Source organism: Pelodiscus sinensis, chromosome 7, assembly GCF_049634645.1.
Source record: "Pelodiscus sinensis isolate JC-2024 chromosome 7, ASM4963464v1, whole genome shotgun sequence".
NCBI classification, from domain to species: domain Eukaryota; kingdom Metazoa; phylum Chordata; order Testudines; family Trionychidae; genus Pelodiscus; species Pelodiscus sinensis.
Window position 1 is genome coordinate 65131430 of NC_134717.1, and position 19044 is coordinate 65150473.

The 19044-nt window shown below is 44.5% G+C and overlaps 1 protein-coding gene and 1 long non-coding RNA gene across 4 annotated transcripts in view; one reads left to right on the forward strand and one right to left on the reverse strand.

Moving 5' to 3' along the window:
- Nucleotides 1-1023: 1023 nt before the first annotated feature.
- On the reverse strand, nt 1024-4734 carry LOC112544169 (uncharacterized). Its single transcript, XM_075934127.1, has one exon. It carries the CDS (start codon nt 4296-4298, stop codon nt 3153-3155), a length of 1146 nt encoding a protein of 381 aa, XP_075790242.1. The 5' UTR covers nt 4299-4734; the 3' UTR covers nt 1024-3152.
- A 472-nt stretch (nt 4735-5206) lies between these two features.
- Nucleotides 5207-19044, forward strand: part of LOC142830246 (uncharacterized) — a 79301-nt gene continuing 65463 nt past the window's right edge. Inside the window, exon 1 of one of the 3 annotated variants that reach the window (XR_012905358.1) lies at nt 5207-6312. This is a non-coding gene — a long non-coding RNA (uncharacterized LOC142830246). The remainder of the gene's footprint in view (nt 6313-19044) is intronic. The other 2 variants (XR_012905357.1, XR_012905356.1) reach the window with 2 other exon arrangements.

Genomic DNA, 19044 nt, shown 5'->3' on the forward strand with positions numbered 1-19044 from the left:
AGCAACTAGAATATTAAAGACCCTCATTGCTGCTGGGCTGGCCTGATCCAAAGCCCATGGAAATTATTGGAAAGACTCACATTTCCTTCCTCACTGGGACTGTGATCCAAAGCCCAGTGACCTAAGCACAAAAGCTCCATCGGGTGTACAGGGCAGGGAGAAGCTTTTGTTACATAGAAAAGGCCGGTGGATGAGGGAAGAATTACTGTCCCATTTCTGGGAAAGTTTCACAAGCAACCATGTAAAAAGCCTGCAGTGCTGGAGAAACACTTGTTGGAGTTCTGCCTCAGGGCACACCTGTTCCCTAGAGCCCATTCATGCACCTGGGGTCTCCCCTTCCTTCTCATGGAAGGTGGGGATCTGGGGTTTTGCTTCCCCCCACAGCAGCATTTCCACTCCTACCTCCTGTGGGCAGCTCTGTGGGACAATGCACATTAGCTCTGCAGACACACAGCCAGAGGGAGTTTTACTAGCCCCCCCTTCCATGCTGGTGAGCCTCCACCCTCACCGGTTGCAGAGGGGTGGGCCTGTGGGCAGAACCCCCGCTGTCTCTCAGGGGAGGGTGGCAAATGGAAGCAGTAGCTCAAGAAGGGGATCCCTGCAGTGGTCTCTGTGCCTCCCCCAACATTGCCATCACCCAGGAGAACCATCCAGTTCTGGTGTTATGTCAGTGGCCTGTCAGCAGGATATGCCCTTTCTACAAATTAGAGCTTTATCAGCCCCTGGCTGATTGATACAGAGGCAGCAAGAAGGGATGAGTGTGTGTACTCAATAACTCATAGTCGAGTAAACAACCGATAAGCCTAACATCCCTGTGCCAGACCGGGGAGTTTCTTTTGCCATTGTCTTCCAATTCTTAGTGGAGATGTGCTGCATTATACGCAAGAACACAGCATGCCAATGGCTTCTACATTTTGAAAGGGGAATATCACAACTAGCAGAGAAACATTATATAGCCATCTAAAACAATTACTTTAGGGCAAAAGGATTAAAATCAGAAGCATCAAGATGGGAAAAGAGACAGTCATTTATACTGGTTATTTTAATAGGCGCATTGAAGTACAAAAAGATAAACTCTACTTGTATGGCACTGCTGTATACAGGACTGCAGATATATCCCAGAGAGTCGGGTCGCTCTCAAAGACCATATCAGCTCACAACAGAATGAATCAAAAATCTTAGCAAAAGTTTGCATGATACCTTACCATGACAATAAATGCTGACATATTAGTTCTATTTGTCCGTTTGAATACTGCAAGTGTACAATTCTGCAATATAAAAATAGCAGGTCTGAGAAACTTTTTTTGTACCTCAGTACATCCACTGTACAGTAAATTCTGAAGACAAGTCAGTGGAGTCTTTCATCAGTTTTGTTAACTGCAAATGTGCTATTCAACTGAATTCAGTTCCTCCTCGGTATAATTTACCTGACTCAATTCTCTGATATATTTACAATGTATAAGTTTTCATTCCTACTACAACAGTATGTTTTTGGCCTAACACCAGGGAGTTGTGAGTATGCAATAGAGAACCTTTCTAAATATATCCTTAAAGTGCAAAATACGCATTTTCACACAATGGCATAAAGATATACCCAAGTCTGAAAAAGTCCATGTGCTCAACATAAAAAATAAGGAACGTGCATTGAAACATGCTCAAAGTATGGAAACAATTATTTCCTTTTTTCCCTTAACATGTGACTGAGTAAACATTTGAAATAGGTTCTATAATAGTGTTGCTAAAGTGATTTAAAGCTTACAAGAATTTAGGATAAAGCACTGATTTCAGGAGAGCTATGATTTGATAAAGGCACCATATTCTTTCCTGTTATTTTAGTTCACTTAAAAATATGTTTACTACTCCTCAGAATCCACAAACTGTTAACTTGATTTGACGGTGGACACTAACCAAAGACAACAATACATTAATAGTACAGGTTGAACCTCTCTAGTTCGGTACTCTCTGGTTCAGCAACATCCATCGTCGGGCATGATTTTAGTTAGCAGGGTGTCTTCTTATCATGGGTGTGGCCACCATTTTTCCCACAGTCCCATAAAGTTTGTTTACAACCACAAGTCCTGGCTCTCAGGGTTCTGTGCTATTTATTTAGCTCTACTTTACTCCAAATATCTTCTAAGAGCCCAGCAAGCCATGGAAGTGTAAGTTATATTGCTAGACAATATTAACCTCTCGAAGTTCAGCAAATTCTCTGGACCAGCACAGGCCAGGTCCCAAGGTTGCCGGACTAGAGAGGTTCAAATAAGGATGCAGATTAGAATCTCTTTCCAACAACACATTTCTTATATTGAAAAGATTAATAAACACCCCCCCCCCCCCGTTTCAGCTGTGATGCAAAATGATGTTTTGGAAGTTCAAAGTTGCTCAAATTAATCTGAATGACAAATTCTGCCTACTTGCCTTATTTATTTTTTGAAATGATGAATAAAAACTGATCTTCAGGATGACACAGTAAGACCTGCAGTTCTTCATATTTCACTCAAGACCCCAAGTAATGCTTGGATACTGAGCAGAACTTTGTGATAATTCCTTGGGAAAGTAAGAAAGTCTCAGACACTATTTTCTAGATATTTACAGTGTTTTAGAAACAAATTGCACTTCACAAGTTAAAACCTCAATCTTTCCCAACCCAATTGCTGGTATCAGTGTAAGCCAAAAATTGGACTCCAATTTGTGCAACAATGTCACTACATTAATCTTCACCCAAGTGTATCTCAATTTGCTTTTTGCATGCAAAAACTCATCCTTCCCCTTTTTAAAAAACATTCCCTATAAAACTGTACATTTTGGCTGGCTGACTGCTAACCCTTACCACTCTAGCTTAGAAAAGACAGCCTACCTATTTAAAATAAAACAGTAAGGATGAACTTTGTGAAACTATCGTAATCATGTAACATTTTGAATACAACAGATTGTATGGTGCACTGAGAGACTTGGTGTGAGTAAGAAAATTGTTTGCATTGCACTTTTAGAATTCCACTTCAGAATGTTTTCTTGAAAAACACTGGTGACACACAGAGGTTTTTATTTGACAGAAATGAACTCCGCCACTCTTTCCTCCCTATTTGGGATGGGACAAGAGGAAACACACCCAGTTATGGTATTAGTGATTGTTACTGTTTTCCATCTTGATGCTACTCTCTGTCAGGCTGATGTTGTTCCGGGCTGTCATCTTGTTGCTGCTGTTTCTGCTCTTGTCTTTTCTTTTCAGCCAGTGCTTTCGCCCTTGTCGTCATTGCTCTGGGCCTGATGTTGCACCTCTCTTCATCCTGCTGGTGCTTTTTACAATGTTTCTCAAATGTAGACATTTTGGCATAAGTCCGGTTGCAAACCATGCAATGATATGGCCGCTCCCCACTGTGTGTTCTCATATGAAGCTGGAGATATGAGGATCTAGAAAATGTTCGGCTACAAACAGAACAACGGTGAGGCTCGCGGGCTTCATGTGTTTTTAGGTGCTGCTTCAGAGAGGAGGCCTGCTTAAAGGCCTTACTGCACGTGGTACATTTGAAATTCCTCTCCCCAGACTCAAGAAGTTGATGTGACATAAGGTGAGCAGAGGAACGGAAGTTCTTCCCACACTTGTCACATTTGTAGGGCCTCTCCCCAGTGTGAAGGCGGACATGCAGTATCAGTCCTGCCTTCTGTGTGAAGGCCTTCTCACACTGGGTGCATTTGAAAGGTCTCTCCCCTGTGTGGACACGTCGGTGAGTTTTCAGGTGTGAGGCACGCCCGAAGTTCTTCCCACAGTCCTCACATTTGAAAGGCTTTTCCCCCGTGTGGATTGCTTTGTGCCTCACAAGGTGTGAGGACTGAAGAAAGAGCTTCCCGCACACATTGCACTTGTACTTCCTCTCGCCGGTGTGGGAGCGCAGGTGCAGCGCGAGGTGGGAGGAGGAGATGAATTTCTTGCTGCAGAGGGGACAGGTGTGGGGCCGCTCGCCGGTGTGAATGCGCTTGTGCAGGACCAGGCCGGAGGACAGCGCAAAGGTCTTGCCGCACATGGGACAGGTGTAGGGCTTCTCTCCCGTGTGCACACGCTGGTGCTTGACCAGCGCCGAGGCGTGCGCGAAGGCCTTTCCGCACAGCTCGCAGCGGTGGGGCCGCTCCGCCGCGTGGGACACCCCGTGCAGCGCCAGAGCGCCCGGCTGGGCGAACGCGCGGCCGCACTCGGGGCACTTGAAGGGCCGGCTCACGAGGGCGGGCTCGCCGCGCGCGCTGCTCGCGGGCAGGGGGCACGTCACGGAGCCGCCGGGCCCCGAGAGCCGTTGAGCCGCCATCCTCGCGGGGGGGGGGGGGGGTCACGAGCCCGCGGCCCCGCCCCCTCGGCTCCGCCAAACCCGGCCGGCCTCACGGGGGCCGCTCGCCAAGGCCTGGGCGGGAGGGCACCCAGGACCGGCGCGCCCCACAACCGCTATTACCCGGCAGCGGCAGCTTCCCGCACTCGCCCCCATGACCCGGAAATGATCGCCACGGCCCGGAAGCGCAACATGGCATCCCGGCACTGCGCCTATGGAGTGGGCGGGGTCACGCGAAGGAGAAGGCGGTGCACATGACGTAAGACTCTGTCGGATGTACCTGAAGCTTCTGGAATTTGTGAAACACGCATGCGGAGTCCGGTTTGAGGCGCGTGTCGTCATTAGCTGTGTTTTCTACGGTAGCCCATAGAGCCCAAGGCAGAGCGCGTGACGCTGCCACGTCATCTGGGTAACGTCTCGCGGCAGCACGCGGCAGACGCTTGTTCTCGCCTCGCAGGTGGCGCGAGGGATTGCGACCATCCCGCTAAACGCCTTCGGCCCGCCTCGCGCCCCAAACCGCCCCCAGCCGCAAAACCCGCTCCCTCCCCCCCCACACCGCCTCGCGCCCCTAACCGCTCGCTCGGCCCCTCCCCCACACCGCCTCGCGCCCCTAACCGCCCCCAGCCCCAAAACCCGCTCCCTCCCCCCCACACCGCCTCGCGCCCCTAACCGCTCGCTCGGCCCCTCCCCCACACCGCCTCGCGCCCCTAACCGCCCCCAGCCCCAAAACCCGCTCCCTCCCCCCCACACCGCCCCCCAGCCCCAAAACCCGCTCCCTCGTCCTCTCCCTCCCCCCCCCACCGCCTCACGCCCCAAACCGCTCCCTCAGCCCCTCCCTCCCCCCCACACCACCTCACACCCCTAACTGCCCCCCTGCCCCCAAAAACTGCCCCCTCAGCCCCTCCCTTCCCCACACCGCCTCATGCCCCAAACCGCTCCCTCAGCCCCCCCCCCCCATACCGCCTCGCGCCTCAGGCCTTCCCCACCAGCCCCACAGCCCGAGGCCTCCACTCCCTGGCATGAGGCAGAGCCCAGCGCCATTTACACCGCTCTGCCCCAGCCCAGGCCGCCTGCCCACATCCAGCCAGAGCCCGTCCCCCAAACGCCACCCCCCAGAGCCTGGGGGGGGACCACTGCTCTCCGCAGCAACCCCCCCCCCCGGGTGTCTTCCTCTCCTTCCGCAGGGCCACGCGCTCCCTGTGCCAGCCCACCCTGGCCCATGGTGATTCGGAAGGGGCTAGGACCCCCTCCCCCCCCCCAGCCGCCCTGCTCCAAGCCACATGCTGGACAGCCACCAGCTTGCCTCAGGTGCTGGGCTGCCTGCAGGAGAGCTGCACAGATCGACGTTAGCTTTTAACCCACTTGGAAATCTGGCCCTGTCTACTAGGGGAGCCCACCAGATCTCCCTGCCTGTCCCCACCACACTGGCCCCCAAGCTGCTGTCAACTCCCCACATAATCCAACACTACACAAGCTCACCACACTCTGCATACTATTCCATAGCCTGCTTTGACCCCACCCTGTCATCTTGCCATGCTGCTCTGCAACCTACCCTGTCACATTAACTCACCCTGTAACTGTGCACCACACACCTTGCCCTAACCCTGCCCTAATGCCTTGTAGCCTGACATACCCCTGTCATATTACCTGCTGTGAATATTACCATATCACTTGGTCACCAACCCTGCCCCCTTTCCCCATTGTAATCCTGTCATGGCACCCTATAGCTGCTCAATATCCATAATCTGATGAGTAGCTGATCCACTTCCCAGCTAAGGTTGCATTCTCCATTAGCCCAGCTGTATCCATGCTGGTGCTGGGGTGAGGAGAGGAGAAGGGGTTAGTTGTGGTGCTCAGGAGTTTGATGAAGCCCAGACCCACATAGCAAGGTCAAGCTAACCAGCTACTAAGGAGACCAAGACTGATCTTTGCCATATGAAGACGGAGCAGAGCCACCAGCGCGGACAGCACTAATCTGCATTGCAGAACACTAATGGTAAGCACTTGAAGTGGTTTGCATTTAATCATAAGAGGGATGGTATATGCCAGTGGTTTTCAAACTTTTTTCTCAGGACTTAGTTGTATAAAATTATTGATGCCCATGACCCAACATAATTTGACTGAAGTGTGGGCTCTGGAGTGTGGCTAAGAATGAGAGCTCCAGCTTTAGGGGTTAGTCAGGAAGCGCTTACCTTGAGCAGCTCCCAGTCAGTGGTGCTAAGACCAGCTTCTTCCCTGTTCTAGCACTTCTGAGCATGCTGAGCCCCAGAAGCAGCCAGTAGCAGATTCTAGCCAATGGGAGTGCAGAGCTAGTGTTCAGGGCAGGAGCAATGCACAGAGCCCTGTGCGCTCTTCTATCCCCTGCCCTCACCTAGGAGCTGGGCCTGCTGCTGGCTGCTTCTGGGGTGCAGCACAGTCTGCAGTGCCAGGACAGGCAAGAAGCCTGCCTTAGAACCTCCACTGATCACTCTGTAGTGAAGAGACCCAGTGTCTGATATTCCGCGACCAAGCACTGGGTTGCGACCCTGTAGACTGGAAACTGCTGGTCTATGCTGCCTTAATTATGTCTAAGTGCATGGGGATGAACTAGAGGATATCTCAAGATCACTTCCAGTACTGCCTTTCTGTGATATACAAATGAAAGTATTTGCTTTGAAAAGCTAATTTAAATGTGGCCAAATAAGCTGTAGCTTACATACTATTTATACTCTTAATTCTGCATTTTAATCACTAAAAAAGGGATGCTGTTCCTAAGTATAAACAGTATACTTCTTATATACAGTCTGATGGAAAAGTTTCCATAATTTTGAAGACAGCAGAATGTGTAAACATTGAAAAACCATGTGTCATTGGAGACTTTGTACATTCCTGGTCACATATGGGATATGTCCTCTAATCTACTATAAACTAATGTTGTCTTTGCTGTGCCTAAATCTGGAGGAAATCCATATCCGCATAACTGAATGCAGCAATCATGGAAAAACTGCAGAAGGGTTTTTTGTCTTTGAATACAGCTCACAATGGTTTGTTAAAGAGAAATGGTAACAGGCAGTATGACTTTTAAAAAGTTTATTATATTTTTAAATGTACAGATCACTTCATGTTTAAAAAAAATGCCAGCATCCACTCATCACAGCTAAACAATTTTGATAACTCTGGCATCATGCTGTAATCAATTTGCTTTCCATAATTGTCCTGCCACCACCATGGCCATTCCATAAGCCAGGGGTTCCTAAACTTTTTGACGTGGGGACCAGTAAATCCATTCACGAGCTTTTGGAGGACCGGTAACATTCATTTGCATATTTGCATATTCATTAAGCAAATGATGAATATTCAAGTAAGTTGTTTCTGGTCCTTCCAAAGCCCTCAGTGCCAGCATTAGCAAAGCATTTGATACAGACACCTACAGTATTCTTGCCAGCAAGTTAAGGGAATATTGATTGGATAAATGGATTGTAAGATAGATAGAAAGCTGGTTAGATCAGGGTTTCCCAAACTTTTTACTTTAGTTGGAACCCTTTTTTTTAGTACTGTTTTTTGCAGCCCAAAAATATAAAAGCATATAAAAAAAGAATGAAAAAGGAATACATTTTCAGTGTTTCACCTGGCTGCATCCTCCACCCAGTCTGAGCCAGGGCTTGGGGGACTGGCGCCGCATGGGCACTCCAGGAGGCGGGAGCAGGAGCAGATTGGGGGTAGAGTATCTGGCTAGGAGGAATAAAAAACAGGACTATGTAGCACTTTAAAGACTAACAAGATGGTTTATTAGATGATGAGCTTTCGCGGGCCAGACCCACTTCCTCAGATCAAATTGTGGAAGGAAATAGGCATGACCATATATACCAAAGGGATACAATCAAAAAAAGTGAACACACACAAAAAGGACAAATCAAATTTCAGAACAGAGGGAGGATGAGGGAGGGGAGGTAAATGTCTGTGAGCTAATGATATTAGAGGTGATAAGTGGGGAAGCTATCTTTGTAATTGGTAAGGTAATTAGCATCCTTGTTAAGACCCCGGCGTAAAGTGTCAAATTTAAGCATGAATGACAGTTCAGAGGTTTCTCTTTCAAGTCTGGTGTTAAAATGCCTTTGAAGCAGTATACAGGTAATCAAGTCGTTGAGACAATGCCCTTTCTGGTTGAAATGGCAAGAAACTTTTTTCTTTATGATACTGTCTGATATCCGTTTTGTGTGCATTGATTCTTATAGAATCATAGAGCTGGAAGAGACCTCAGAAGTCGAGCCCCCTGCTCTAGGCAGGACCAATCCCAACTAAATCAACCTGGCAGGGCTTTGTCAAGCCGAGACTTAAACACCTTTAGGGATGGAGACTCCACTACTTCCCTAGGTAACCCAGTGCTTCATCACCCTCCTAGTGAAATAGTTTTTCCTAATATCCAACCTGGACCTCTCCCACCACAACTTGAGACCATTGCTCCTTGTGCTGCCATCTGTCACTACTGAGAACAGCCTCTCTCCATCCTCTTTGAAACCTCCCTTCAGGAAGTTGAAGGCTGCTATCAAATCCCCCCTCACTCTTCACTTCTGCACACTAAACAGACCCAACTCCCTCAGCCTCTCCTCATAAGTCATATGCTCCAACCCCCTAATCATTTTGGTTGCCCTCCGCTGGACCCTCTCCAATGCATCCACATCCTTTTTGTAGTGGGGGGGCCCAGAACTGGACACAGTACTCCAGAGTCTTTGGCGAAGCGTCTGAGATGTTTGTCCAATGTACATAGCAGACGGACACTTTACTTTAAGATAAAGTAAAAATCTTAAATGAGCCAAAGTGTTCCATAGAATATTTATGAATAGTAATTCCATGCTCCAATAAGAATATAACTGTAGGGATATATTATTGACTGCCTGATCAGGACAATGAAATGTTAAGGGAGATTAGAGAGGCTATCAAATTTAAAAAACTCGATAATAGCGGGGGATTTCAACTATTCCCATATTGACTGGGTACAGGTCACCTCAGGAGGGATGTAGAGATAAAATTTCTTGATGTTAAATAACTGCTTCTTGGAGCAGCTAGTTCTCGAACCCACAAGGGGAGAGGCTATTCTTGATTTAGTCCTAAGTAGAGCGCAGGATCTGGTTCAAGAGGTAAATATAACTGGACTGCTTGGAAATAGTGACCATAATGTAATAAAATTTAACATCCCTGTAGTGGGAAAAGCCCCTCATCAGCCCAACACTGTGGCATTTAATTTCAGAAAGGGGAACTACACAAAAATAAGGAAGTTAAACAGAAATTAAAAGGTACAGTGACAAAAGTAAAATCTCTGCAAGATGCATGGAAACGTTTCAAAGACACCATAATAGAGTCCCAATTTAAATGCACAGCCCAAATTTAAAAAGTACAATAAGAGAACCAAAAAAGTGCCACCGTAGCTTAACAACCAGGTAAAAGAAGCAGTAACAGATAAAAAGATAGCTTTTAAAAAGTAGAAGTCAGATCCTAGTGAGGAAAATAGAAAGGACCATAAACCGTGTCAAATTAAGAGTAAAAATATAATAAGAAAAGCCCAAAAGGAGTTTGAAGAACAGCTAGCCAAAAACTCAAAAAGTAATAGTGAAATGTTTTTAAAGTACATCAGAAGCAGGAAGCTGGCTAAACAACCATTGGGGCCCTTAGACAATCGAGATGCTAAAGGAGCTCTCAAAGATGATAAAGTCATAGTAGAGAAGCTAAATGAATTGTTTGCTTCAGTCTTCATGGATGTTGGGGAGATTCCCAAACCTTAGCCATTCTTCTTAGGTGACAAATCTGAGGAATTGTCCCAGATTGAGGTGTCATTAGAAGAGGTTTTGGAACAAATTGATAAACTTAACAGTAACATGTAACCGGGACCAGATGGCATTCACCCAAGAGTTCTGAAAGAACTCAAATGGGAAATTCCAAAACTATTAACTGTGGTTTGTAACCTATCCTTTAAAGCAGCTTCTGTATGTAATGATTGGAAGGTAGCTAACGTGACACCAATATTTAAAAAGGGTTCTGCAGGTGATCTTGGCAATTACAGACCGGTAAGTCTAACATCAGTACCGGGCAAATTAGTTGAAACTATAGTAAAGAATAAAATTGTCAGACACATGGATGAATATAATTTATTGGCAGAAGTCAGTATGGTTTCTGTAAAGGGAAATCATGCCTTACTAATCTGCTAGAGTTCTTTGAGGGGGTCAACAAATATGTGGACAAGGGGGATCCAGTGGATGTAGTATACTTAGATTTCCAGGAAGCCTTTGACAAGGTACCTCACCAAAAACTCTTAAGTAAAGTAAGTTGTTATGGGATAAGAGGGAAGGTCCTGTTATGGATTGGTAACTGGTTAAAAGACAGGAAACAAAGGGTAGGAATAAATGGTAAGTTTTCTGAGTGGAGAGGGGTAATTAGTGGGGTCCCCCAAGACCTGGGAGCCATCCTATTCAACTTATTTATAAATGATCTAGAGAAAGGGGTAAACAGTGAGGTGGCAACATTTGCAGATGATACCAAACTGCTCAAGATAATTAAGACCAAAGCAGACTGTGAAGAGCTTCAAAAATATCTCCCCAGACTAAGTGATTGGGCAACAAAATGGCAAATGAAATTTAATGTTGATAAATGTAAAGTAATGCACATTGGTAAAAAGAATCCCAATAATATATACAATATGATGGGGACTAATTTGGCTACAAGTACTCAAGAGAGATCTTGGAGTCATTGTGGATAGTTCTCTGAAAACATCAACTTAGTGTGCAGTGGCAGTGAAAAAAGCAAATAGAATGTTAGAAGTCATTAAAAAAGGGATAGAGAATAAGACAGAAAATATCTTATTGCCTCTATATAAAACCAAGGTAAGCCCACATCTTGAGTACTGCGTAGAGATGTGGTCAACTCATCTGAAAAAAGATACATTGGCATTGGAAAAGGTTCAGAAAAGGGCAACAAAAACAATTAGGGGTTTAGAACGGGTCGCATATGAAGAGAGATTAAAAAGACTTGAATTTTTTACCTTAGAAAAGAGGAGACTAAGGAGGGATAGGATAGAGGTCTATAAAATCATGACTGATGTGGAAAAAGTGAATAAGGAAAAGTTATTTATTTATTCCCACTACATAAGAACTAGGGGTCACCAAATGAAATTAATAGGCAGCAGGTTTAAAACAAAAGGAAGTTTTTCTTCACTCAGTGCACAGTCTGTGCAACTCCTTGCCCAAGGATTCGGTGAAGGCTAGGATTTTAACAGGGTTCAAAAAAGCATTAGATAGATTCATGGAGGTTAGGTTCATCAATGGCTATTAGCCAGGATGGGTAGGAATGGCATCCCTAGCCCCTGTTTCTTTGGAAGTGGGAGGGATCACGTGAGGATTACCTGTTGTGATCCCTCCCTTTGGGGCATCTGGTGTTGGCAACTGTCAGCAGACAGGATACTGAGCTAGATGGACCTTTGGTCTAAACCAGTATGGCTGTTCTTATGTTTATGTTCTAACACAGAGGTGGCCAACCAGTTAGAGACGAAGAGCCAAAATAGTGGAGGATAGAGTGCGATGAGCCATGTATTATGTATTTATTTTTATATATCTATATATAGAACGATAGATAGATATAGTACACAAAATGTAGTGATAAAAATAACATTACAGCTTGTTTTGGACAAAAACCAATAAAAAAAGTCTCTAGTCACTTAAATTCATGGCCAGTCCATAGATCTTCAAAGAACTTGACAAGAAACAATCATCAATTTAAAAACAAACAAACTCTTTAAAAATACAGTAATATTCTCTCTCAAAAAAAGCATCCCCGGCATGTATTTTAAATTTAACACTACTGACCTATTATGTCCTGTGCGTTTTTAAAATTAAAACTGAAATGAGAAATAAACTAGTACAATTTGAAGTTCCTGTCCCAGACTGCAAATGAGAGAGGTTAAAAAACAATAAGGGAGAAACTCATATCTCTGAATGATTGCTTCAGCCTGGCAAACAATAGCCTTTGGATTTTCTTTAAAGAAACACAGTGTAAACCAGATACATGCTGATTCTTTTTTTGCCCTTGAATTTAAATATGACATCTGTGTTGGCTGCCTTATTCTGAATCCACAAAGACTTTGAGTTTAAGGTGCGTCAGCCCCTCCACCTCAATACCCCTCCCCTCCTCCAGAGCCAGGCACTCCCAGGCCTTCCTCCCTCCCCGGTCTAATCGAATCTTCCTCCCCTCCCGCAGAGCCAAGCACACATCCCCACTCTAACCCAGTCTCCCTCCTCTCCCCCAGAGCCAGGTACCCCCGACCCCACCCCCCACTCTAATCCAATGTCCCTCCCTTTCCCTTTCCCTCCCCCAGAGCCAGGCACTCCTAGCCCCCCCGCTCTAACCCAATGCCCCCAGTCTCCCCCCCAGCTCTAACCTAATGCCTGGGTCCTGGAACCACAGCTGTGAGCAGGCTCTGGGATGCCGTGCGCAGAGCGGCCAGCCTGAGCAGTCCGGGCACACGGCTCAGGAACAGCAGGAGCTGCATTTTTTTAATCAAAGTTTTGCATGCAGCTCGAGAGCCGCATGTTGGCCACCCCTGTTCTAACATATCCATTGCTACAATGATCAGCATTCCTTTACAACACCCCTTTCAAGATCCATGAATTGTACACATGTGGTCTATTTCATCTGATCTACTAAGGCTGTCTACACTGGCAGGGTCTTGCGCAAGAATATCTTGCGCATGACATCTTGCACAATAACCCTTACGCAAGAACACGTCCATGCTGCCGTGTGCTTTTGCGCAAGAGCATCCATGGCAGTGTGGACTCTCCTTTGTGCAAGAAAGCTCTGATGGCCATTTTAGCCATAGGGCTTTCTTGCATAAGAAACCCCTGCTGCACGTCCACACTGCCGTCTTGCTCAAGAGAGCGTACACTTGTTAGAAAAAAGAGTGTAGATCTTGTGCAAGAAGCCCTCTCTTACCACGCTTTACTGTAACTCTTCTTGCACAAGAGTGGGCAGGCAGTGTGGCTGCTCTGCAGAAGAACGGCTGTTCTTGCACAAGAACCCGCCAGTGTAGACATAGCCTAAATGTCTCAAGTAGCAAACGTGTGGGTGAAACCAAACAGTCAGTACACTTTTGAGTAAATTCATTCAGGAAAATAATGGTTGTCGTACCTCGGTACCTTCGGTGGTCAGGGTTGTCCTGGCGCGCTCCTGACAGGACCTCTACTCCGTTGTTAAACTCTCGGCTGCGTGCGTAACAATCAGTACTCCCTTTATCTAGAGTGTTAGACCCCGTGCACTTGGGTCAACACAAGAGATCTCTGAGAGGCCCCGGAAACGACAGATTCAGGCAAGGTTTGAAATCAGTCGAGCAGGTTTATTGTCAAATGCGAAGCTCTACCAGTTGGTAACAGAGATCAGTACAATGTTACACCACTGGGCATTATGGCCCGCGTTGACAAGGTACCAACACCGGGTAGGCCTGTTGCCATATAACAGATATTAACAGCAGTTAGTCAAAGTTAAGCTACTGTGCACTCTGTAAGTTTAGGCAATGACACCTGCCGTTCAGGAGCCTAGTGTGCCCCCCCAAGGTCAGCCGGAGAGCACCCTCTGCAGTGTCCTTTTATAGACAGGTACAAACAACTTACATCATTTCTTTATGTACCAGGTTACCACCCTCTGTTGCCTAATTACCACCCCTCCCTTTATGGAAGGGGGGCTTACTTACTATCCTTCATGACGTTAGTTCCGACCTGGTCCTGAACCTAGGTCGATATGTGCTTTAGTTTTTAGGGAGTTTTTGTACCAAAACATTTCTTCTTAAGATGTTCCAATACTCCCCTTTGGCTTACAGTCTGTACCCAGTACCTCCCTGTGTCCTTCCATGCTCGACCTAACTTACACAATCACACAATTTATCAATAGGGCCTCTTTCTTGGCTCCTGTTAGTGAACCAAAGTCTTGCTCACTAGATTGCAGGTCTGTGGCTGTTTTCATGTTATAGGCCTCTATTTAGGCTTGCTGACTCCATGTTACTGACCTCAACTTACTACAATGGTCAAAAACACCGTCATGTGCCGACAAACACTTTTCATAAATCAAATCCTCTCTATCTGACCTACGAGTCATCCTCAAAGGAAATCTGCACACTTTCAAAACACACACCTGGTTCTTAAATTCATCATTTGGCTGGACACTAAAATCATTTTATTAAGACAATCTGTAATCCTCTACCACCAACCACCAGCAGCCTTTTTCCAGCCCCACCTTTTCCTTCTGCCCTAGTATTGGAAGGGTGTTAACAAGATACCTCATGTTGAGTGGTCTCTTGAAATGTATTAAGGACGTACGTTAAACAGTCTGTGCCATCTTATGTTTAGTTGAGAGGGATTTGGAGCAATCAAATTTTTTAATTGCTCCGCTCCAGCACAAATAGTGACTGCTCCAGCTCCGCTCTGACTCTGCTCTGCACTCCGACTTAAATTAATTTTTAGCTAAATAAAGTGTATACTGTAATTTTGAAAAAACATTTTTATTCAGTTTTAAATCAATTTAAATGTCATCAACGATACAAACTAGAATCATTCATAATTCAATCTGTAAAAAATTATTGCAGCAATCAAGTCGTCTTTCATAGCCTGCCTCAGATCATTTAAAATTAACTTTAAATCCAAAAACAGTCACTCTACACTAGGTTGAGCTGTTGGCATGCTCAAAGCAATTCTACAGGCAGACTGAATGCAGTATGGGTAGCTGTGAATGGCCTCAAAAACAGACTTAACTTTTAGCCTACCAATAGACTCCATCGCCTCACAATCTTCCCGAAAGTTTCTCTCGAATAATGCTTCATTACAATTATGAAGTGCAGAAACTCGGTGGCATCTTTCTTGTTTATCCAATTCCTTTTCGAAGTCGTCATCTTCTGAAGAATTGGTGCTTGAATTATCTCCATTTCCCTGTGATGGTTGACGACGTCTCAGGGATGGACGCTCGAACAAGTTCAGAGTGGAGACGGAAGTTTGAGAACAGCCTTCTATTTCTGAAGGATGTGAACATTCTGAAACCGCAGAGTCGATTGTTGATGACTCCTTTTGTTGTCTTTCGTTTTTTTCAACCTCTTTTGCCGAGTTCAAATGTAGCAATAGATTTTATTTTTCGAGTCGTTGAGCAATATCGAGGAGCCCTTCCTTTGCCTTTGGTATTTCCCTTGAGGTAAGAAGAATCCGATACCGTGGGTCAACAAACTCCAGCAAGGAAATGAATATTGTCAAAAAGCTTCTCTTCACATTTCTGCATGGAGGATAGAATTCCTTCTGCAATTTGTCCACCATTTTCTTGCAAGAATTTTGACAGTTTTCTCCATTCCTTCATTAAAACTCCCGGGGTTACATCGACAACTTGAAGATTCACGGTTGTTTGGTTTGGCTTTGCCAAGAGGTCTCACAGGTTCTTCACTTTGTCCAATTCAGCTTTTGTTAACTTGAGTTCTCTTGTTCCAGCAGCAGCCACTTGTTCACAGTAAGGTTGAAAAACAAGAAGCCGATCAATCATCGCAAATGTTGAACCCCAGCGAGTCAGAGTATCCAATGATTAATTACCCCATGTAGATCAAGCAGAACACTTTCAATACTTGGGGTTCATAGTTTGACAACGACTTGTCAAATTTTTGCCAGAAATTTCTTTGCATGTTCTTTGTTCAGTCCATCCCAGATTGCCAACTGAAGAGCGTGAATAATGCACCTCATCAGTTGGACTTTTGAATCGCCCTCATGAAGGCATGTTGGAAGTATGAGGCTAGGGTCATTAACCCATTGCGCAGCAGCATCCATGCTGAGTTGTATTTCATCCATTCCTTTACTTCCTTCATCAGGCAAAATAGCTACAGTTCTGTCCACATTCCTGTTCTCAGAAGTAGAAATGGTTTCATTGTCCTCGCTGAAATTTTTGACGGCACACATCATGGTTGCTGAATTGTCAATGCAAATGCTCAGCACTTGCATTTCACTGATCCCAAATTTTTCTAAAATAGCTTTTACTTGATTTTTCATGTAGGAAGAATTGTGACACTCTTCAGTGTCGATTATGTCCAAGGTTTTTACCAAAGCTTTATCTTTTCCTTCTTTGTAGTACTGAGCATTGATTGCAAGGAAATTTCTGTTTCCATGGGTTGCTGCATCCATTTTCAGGTAGCACAATTTTTGTTCCAAAGCTTTCTTGAGCTCTTCGCAACCAGACTCAGCTGTGCTGACAACTAACTGACAAACTGCATCGTGCCCCATCGAAATGCCAAGCTGCTGACCCTTTTCACCTCCAATTTTTTGGAATCCTTTGTTCTTTAGCCTGAAGGTAGTGGGCGGTGTTGAACTCAAGCAAACCATTTCCATCAGCCCTTCACGGAAAATATTGGCATCGATGGTGACTGTAACCCTTGAGGACTTCAAATATGAGTCAAGTTTTGTTTGCTCAATTTTGGGTTTCTTTTCAGATGAAGCTCTGCAAAAAAATCTTTTCTCCAGGAGTTTTCAAAGAGCCAGATGAATGTTGTTTAGCCGCATCAGCTTTCTGTTTTGCCTCATCTTCCTGGTCCTTTTTTGTAACCAGAGCTGCATAATTTTCAAGATGGTTACATTTTACATGCTGCCAAAGGTTGAAACTTTTTACGGCACTTGCTTCACTTGTCTTGAAGCTACATGGTTTGAGCTCGCCATTCACTTCCTTTTCCACCTTGCACATTGCCGATTTCTTCTTTGCTTTTCCCAAAAGCCCAAATTTGGGCTTTTCAAATTCAAAAGTAAAGATGTCATTGAGATCCTTTTCCGTAAATTGGCTATCAATCATGGGGGGCAGATTTGATTTTTTTGTTGAAGCCATTGACAGATCGTCTTGTGCTGCTACTGCATCCAAATGTTTCTTGTTATGATCTTGGAAAAGAAATGAACAAAAGCATTGCTTTACATTTTTTTATAATGTAGCTGCTTGTGATATCTTAACCATTTAAGGTATTTCGAATTTATTTAGGATTTTCTGGACAAAAATGATCGGATTTTCTTTTTACACAAAATTATTATTAAAGTATATTTTAATATTTTAACATGTTTCTTGCAGTTTTAATGCAGTAAAAAGTATTTTTAATATACATAATTAATATAAATTTATTCATAAGTTGCAAGTTAGTTTTTCTTACGAAATTTTGCGGTAAAAATATTCAAAATATTTTCCAAGCTTTTAATTACTCAAAAATGCTTTAATATAGATATATCAATGAAATTAGGTATATGCCATAGCATTAGGACATGCTATTGCTATTCTACAACATTGATTGTTGGGAAGTAACGAGGCTACACATTACAAGGTTGAAAATAAACACATACTAATCTAACTAACTAATCTACGCGAGTACGTACTCAACACCAGTTCAGCCTGTCTGCTTCAGGGATCACGATTTTAGATTCTGCTCAGTCTTTAAATAACCATCCTTCACAGGGCTGAAGTCACTTTTTAAATGTTTATAGCCCTTTGGTTGGTCTTTCAAGCATGTTCTGGACTACTCTTATCTGACATCTGTTGTCTTACTGGCTCCACTAACAAACCAATATAATAAATATTTCATTAGCCTCATACAAGGAGAGGTTACTTACCTTGTACCGTAATTGGAATTCTTTGAGATGTGTCCCCTTTGCATCTGTGCCCCAGGATGGAGGTGTATGGAGGAAAGGGGTTGGCCTTCTGCCACCACTCTTGTTTCTTCTTAACCACAGAAGTCTTGCCCAAGAACGAGTCAGAGGGGAAGAGGAGATGATAGCGTGGAGCACTCACAAGACACAAAGATAAAAAAAGCTGTCCACTGCTGACCTCCATGCTCCCTGCTTTCGAATTTTATAGAGCCCCGGGAGGGCTTCATGCTGGGCTCTCTCATTCAGTGGGGGGGAGGGGAGGGCGTCACTTCAGCTATGGCCTGTTTGGTTAATTGCCTCCCTTCTTCCCTCTGACCAAGGCTAGGGACACTATTCCTACCCATCCTGGCCAATAGCCACTGATGGACCTAACTTCCACGAATTTATCTAGTTCTTTCTTGAACCCTGTTAAAGTCCTGGTCTTCACAACCTCCTCTGGCAAGTAGTACCCCAGGTTGACTGTGTGTGGTGTGAAGAAAAACTTCCTTTTGTTTGTTTTAAGCTTGCTACCTATTAATTTAATTTGATGACCCCTAGTTCTTATGTTGTGGGAACAAGTAAATAACTTTTCCTTATTCACTTTTTCTACACTTGTCATGATTTTATAGACCTCTATTCTATCCCCCCTTAGTCTCCTCTTTTCTAAGCTAAAAAGTCCCAGTCTTTTTAATCTGTCTTCATATGGGACCCATTCCAAAGCCCTTATCATTTTTGTTGTCCTTTTCTGAACCTTTTCCAGTGCCAAAATATTTCTTTTTTGAGATGAAGCGACCACATCTGTACGCAATATTCAAGATGTGGGCATACCATGGTTTTAGAGAGGCACTAAAATGTTCTCCGTCTTATTCTCCAACCCTTTTATGATTCCTAACATTGTTTGCTTTTTTGACTGCCACTGCACAGTGAGTGGATGTTTTCAGAGAACTATCCACAGTGACTCCAAGATCTCTCTCGAGTAGTTATAGCTAAATTAGTCCCTATCATATTGTATGTATCGTTGTTTAATCTAATTTTAAATATCCCTACTTCAAACACATTTTGGCTTTTCTTATTATATTTTTACACTTAATTTG